This window comes from Mus caroli, chromosome 2 (assembly GCF_900094665.2).
Source record: "Mus caroli chromosome 2, CAROLI_EIJ_v1.1, whole genome shotgun sequence".
Classification (NCBI taxonomy): Eukaryota; Metazoa; Chordata; class Mammalia; order Rodentia; family Muridae; genus Mus; species Mus caroli.
Window position 1 is genome coordinate 78,149,115 of NC_034571.1, and position 5,878 is coordinate 78,154,992.

General features: G+C 43.8%; 1 protein-coding gene across 1 annotated transcript in view; it reads left to right on the forward strand.

The window, feature by feature from the left end:
* Positions 1–999: 999 nt before the first annotated feature.
* Positions 1,000–5,878, forward strand: part of Fam171b (family with sequence similarity 171 member B) — a 55,818-nt gene continuing 50,939 nt past the window's right edge. The window contains exon 1 of the mRNA XM_021156473.2: positions 1,000–1,365. Within this exon, the coding sequence (XP_021012132.1) occupies positions 1,134–1,365 (232 nt within the window). The 5' untranslated portion in view covers positions 1,000–1,133. The remainder of the gene's footprint in view (positions 1,366–5,878) is intronic.

The window sequence follows — 5,878 nt, forward strand, 5'->3', positions numbered from 1 at the left end:
CACACACACACACACACACACACACTTCCAGTTTTTCGATGACCTGGTATCTACTATTTCTGTGTGAATTTTTATTTTGTGCAGATTTCCTTCCCTGGTGTCTTTCACAGACTTTAATTTCTTTCAACTCTGTGTAAGCTCTAAATGCCTGTACTGCTTCTTCAGTTGCAACCGCCACTGTGGACTATATTTTGCTTATATATTTATTGCCTTGCCCTAACAGGTAGTAAGTATTTGGAACGAAGGGATTCTATTTTACTTATTATAAGCTCCTGATTAAAACGCACAGAGAACCCCTAGTTCAATATTTATTAAGTTAAGACTTTTATTTGTTTGTTTGATTGTTTGTTTGTTTTGAGTCTTTCTCTATAGCCCCTGGTTGTCCTAGAACTCCCTATGTAGAACAAGTTGACTTCAAATTACTAATACTTACCTGCCTCTACCTCCTGAGTGCTAAAAATTAAAGGTGTGAGCCACCATATCTAGCAAGACATTAAAAAACAAAACAAATTTCAAAAACCTCCAAACACATGGAAAGTATAGGTTACAAATAGAAAAGGTGTAATTAGGAATAATTTATGATGAAGAAAGAAATTCTCATTCAAGCAGAAAAAGAAAAGTCTGGAGAATATCAGTTTATCTTGTAAGTGGGCCAAGGGACAGAGAGAGTGTTCCGTTAAAGGAGCCTGGCTTTTGAACCACGGTTGTCTGATTGCTTTAGAAGGAAACTAATGTGCCACCTTTTTCTACCTCGGTGTCAAGTGGAAGGAATTTTATTCCACTCTGTACATTTTCCTGCTGCCTCGGTAAAGATTAAGGGCCCGCAACTCTTTCCTGTTAATCTCCGCCTAGCTAAACGCCTGGGCACCAGCATCACCTTGCAGAGCACTTGCTGGGTAGCCACAGGGCCCAGTCCCCCGCTCGCCCCTCCCGGCGGTCACGTGCGCGAGGATGCGAAAGCGGGCTCGCCATCCTCTTGCCCGCCCGCTCCTCCTCCTCCTCCTTCCGAGGCTGTGCACCGCAGACGGCGCGAGGGGGAGCGAGCGAGCGGGCGCGGCCGGGTTCCGCAGCCCTGGCGCCCGCCGCCTCCCGCAGCCCCGCAATATGCCTCCGTGGCTCCCTGGCTCTTCGCCATGGCGAGGCTCTGCCGTCGCGTCTCCTGCGCCCTGCTCCTCGGCCTGGCCGCGGTGCTGCTGAAGGCGCGGCTGGTCCCCGCGGCCGCTAGAGCCGAACTCAGTCGCTCGGACCTCAGCCTCATCCAGCAGCAGCAGCAGCAGCAGCAGCTGCAAGAGCAAAAGCAGCGGGAGGAGGCAGAGGAGGAGAGGCCAGAGGTGCCTGGGGCATCCTCTACTTTGGTGGCTCCAGGTACGTCTCGGTAGCCCAGCCCTGCTTTACTTCTTCTGTGCCAGCGATCGCGTCTGGCTTCCCGGGATTCTTAGCTCCTTTCTCGTCTCCGCTTAGCCTATCTGCTGGTCTCAATTCCTCCGCGTCTTCCCAGGTTGCCCGTTCGGCCTTTGGCTCTTTGCTCGGGTGGGAAATCTTCCCCGCAGAGCACTGCAGTGGGCTTCAGAAGGGTCGGGGGCTGGGGAGGTGGGGAGGGGGTGGACCGTAAGGATGGTCAAGATGGGTGCCTGTTTCCACTATTCCACTAATCTTATTTTCCCTCTTCTTTCTACACACACACACACACACACACACACACACACACACACGCGCTCTCAAATCCCTTTAGCATTCTCTTCTCTATCCTCTCCTAGATACTGAGCAAACCGTCTTGCCATGTACACCCACACAGCTTTTGCACTGTTTCTCCCTGCCTGCTGTATTTAAATTTAGAACCGGGGAAGTGGGGGGGGGGGAATCTCTATTTCTTTATATTTTTCTTCTTACCCCAGGAAAGATCCAAGGTGGCTTGCAAAAACAGGGAAAAATGCATTTGTTACAATAAGATGAAAGAAAAAAAATGAAACAGGAGTTTGTAGTTGAAGGAAGGGATGTGGGAGGGAGACAGGTAGCTTGGAGTGGTGCTTGGGTAGCATAACCAGCCCCTCCCCCTGAGGGGAATCTCCTTGTAGTGTAACTTAAATGAGCCATCTCTTGACTCATTCGGTAGGGGTGATGAGATACGGGTGTAGTTTATATGACTATCACAGTCCTCTATTTTCTGTTTCCCCCTCCCTCAGGTAAAGCTCTCCGGAGAGCAAAGAGCTAGGTTATCTGTTTAAATAGCTTTTACCCAGCCCACAATCCACTTAGTTACCTTTTACATTTTAAATTATGTCTGGGCTTTGGGGAAAAAAAAGGGGGGACTTTTTAAAAAATGAAAACAAAACACAACAACAACAAAACCCCACCAATTTTCTGGGTAGTGGGCTGAGGTTTCACAAACCCTAGATGAGTGAGTGTTCTAACACTGATATTTTTGTTTTAAAATCTGCCTAGTAGCATTATAGAAGATGCTAAAAATGAAATTCTGTAGAGTGGAATCAACGTCTTAGATTATCTTGCTTGCTCATCATCGGAGAGCAGTTCAGAGGCATGCCAGCTGTGATTCATGACACAGCCCGGATGATTTAATTTCTTGGAGTGCTTTGAGCATGGGATGAAATCACCAAAGTGCACAGGGGAAGACATGCATTTCTGACACCCCCCCCCCTTAAACCGATTAATAGCACTCAAAGGTGGATAGAATGGAAAGGTATGCAGTTCTTTGGTTCTTACTGGGTTTTTAGTACCTGAAAGCGTTAGTGGCGTGGAGTGCATGAGGTTTATTATGTTAAAGCTGGAGATTGTGTTTTCATAGCAAAAGTGATTTCTTGCATGATCAGTGTAATGGGAGCCTGGGAGAGTGTGGGTGAGTTTCATGGTTTCTGATATTTTTTGTCTTACAGGAGCGAAATGGGTTTGATTACCATGGCATTTTGTGTTCTCATGGGCATTATGAATAACTGCAATAATGTGAAACTTTTGAATTTAGAATGAAAGTGAAACCATTTCTTTTCTGTAATTGTGAGGGATGTTTGGAAAAGGATGATTACTTCGGAAGCCATCAATTCCTGTTTGACTTAGGTTAATTGAGGTAAAGGATTTGCTGTCCAGCAGTTCACACTAAGGTCTAAAGAGCAGCCAAGCTGCTGTGTCTTTCTCAAACACTCTAACCCCCCACGGAGGCCAACAAGAACAACTGAGTCGAGTACAGCCAGTTATTGGGATGGTGTGTTAAACAGTGATGCAGCCCATGCACAGATGAAGTTAAGATGCCCCATGAACTCATTGTGATCTCCAGAGTGAGGTGGTCTCACTCCAGCCTTTGTTTCTTACCCACATAGACATTTCTATAAAACCCCCTGGCCCCTCTGGTTTCTATCTCCTGCAGCTCTTGCCTTGATGCCTCTCATCCAAAAGCTTCTTTCATTTGCAATGCAATGGGTTCAGGTGCCAGACTTTTGCACTTCCTGCTTTCTCTGTAGGAGTTCTGAAGCTCAAGTGGCTAGGGATGAGTCCTAACCTGCAGCCTCTGATGCCCTGGTTTATCCCCACCCCTGACCCTTCACCTGCTATCCTCAGCACAAGTCTTTTAAAGGAACCTATTTATTTGTTTGTTTGTTTTTGTGAACACATGTATGGGTGTGCTGGTGTAGGTGACACAGAACTCATGTATGAGGAGGAGAGGGGACAACTTGCAGGAGCTGGTTCTCCAAACACATGGTCCCTGGGAATTGAACGCGGGTCATCAGGCTTGGTGGCAATCCCTTCCCCTGCTGAGTCATGCCACAGACCCTCCTCAGTAAGCCTACTAGAGCATAGACTTTGTTGTGCTTACTGCTGTTCTTCTGTCACCTAGAAGAGCACCCGTCTACACACTCATCTGTTTGTTGGATGAGTGAGTGCAGAGGCGGATGACCATGCTGCATCAGGGAGCGCTCATTTCCCAAGTGTTTGCTAAAGTTCTTTGTTGGAATTTGTGTAAAAATAAATGTTACATGAAAAGATTTGTAAGTACAGACGGTACACTGTATAATCTTAGATCTTTAATGTTAGCTAGGTCCAGTGTTTGTTTTAGGCTGTCCATACAGAACTAATTGATACTGATATTGAGGCAATTCCTAGGTTTTGTCAACAAGATTCCTAACCTAAGTACACTTATAATCCTCTTGTGACCTAGGTCGGTATTAATGTATTACACCTTTAAATAGTGTGACTGCGCCTGATCTACCCTCTGCCTCTGTGTGGCAGGTACCACACCTTGGACATGAAAAGTGAAAACTGATTTTTCCCCTTAGGCAAAATTTAGATAACTAAAGCCCATTGAGTGATATCTTAGCAAAGACATTGACCATCAGCCTTTGTTGTTATTCTCTGAACTTCACTCTTCTGAAAATCTCCCTGTGTTGTTGAGAAGTAAGGAAGGTTAAAAAAAAAAAGGAATGTATTACGTCAAAATATCAGAATTTTAAAAACTATGGTTCTGCTTCTCATTAACTTACGGAATATCGTCTTTAGAGAGTGGTAAGAAAAGAAAGGCCAAGTCTGGGATCTGCCATGTCCCTTCGTTCCCTCGAGCATATGCAGAAGTCCTGATTTCCCCATCTGTGCCCAGTGTTTGCTAGAAATAGCTATGTGAGGGACTAGCAAAGAATTAATTTGGGAGGTGGTGGCAGCTGAAACAGCCATATCATATTCACTCTGATGGCCCATTAGGTAGGAGACATGTGGAGCTGGAGGCAAGGGGAGTGGAGAAAATAATGAGTGGTATTAAATTCCCCATGAGAAGCTCGGAGGCGGGGCTCTCCGTGCCTCTTCACAAGCGTCCTTGCACACAGAGTGCTGAGAAGCATAATTTTTCTGGTCTGAAAATTTTTAATCATGTATTTTGGAGATATAGATATATTTTGAAAAATATATCTATACCTATACCTATATCTAATCTATATATCTATTTATATTTATCTATCTATCTATGACAGCATGATAGATTGTACCAGTCACTTAGTTTCAAAATTCTGCCAGTATTGCCCCCACACATCTAACCATGTCTAATTCATGGATCTTCCTTTTCAGTTCTTTTTTGCAGTGACAGGTACACATATGTAAATGTCCACTTCACCACACTCTTTTGATAGATAGCTCTTTGCATCTAACCAGTAGACATCCGATGTCTGTATCACAGTGGAAAGTTCTCCATTGTCTCCTTCCTAAGTTACCCTGTCCTGAATCTAGAGTTCTGTGCTGTTTTGATTGTTTTCATTCTCAATTAAGTATTCATTTTACAGAACTTCAAGTACAGATTGCCCTATCACCTCATCTTTTGTGTTTAGCTCTTTTAGCTTTAGAATATTTTTTTATTAATTTCATTAATTTTCCAGTACATTAGTAGTTTACTTCTCTTTATTGATGAGTAGTATTCCATTTTGAGAATTGAGAGTTCGGCTTATTGCTTCATTTGTTATGATTATTTAGGTTTTCTCTAGTGACTGACGCTGCTACATCCTTACGTCTTTGGATGAATGTACTTCTTATGTATCTTTCGGAAATGTGTAGGACTGGAATGGCTGGGTCTAATGCTATACTTTAATATTTGGATATTACCCAGTATTCTGTGTAGCTGAGGTCTAGCTCACATAATCTAGTGATTAGTTAAATTACCGAATTACTCACACTTTTCTTTTAACTTGACTTGAAATTACTTTTGTATGAAAAACGTACCTAAAGAACTCTGATATTCTGATACACATAATGAAATAGTTAACTCTAGCCAAGCAAGGGAACATGTCCATCTTCACCTTTGTAGTTTCTAAAATTGTACTCTTAGCAAGATTCCAACATATAATAAAATGTTGTAGCTTTCTTCGCATCTGCTACATTTGGTTTGCTTTGT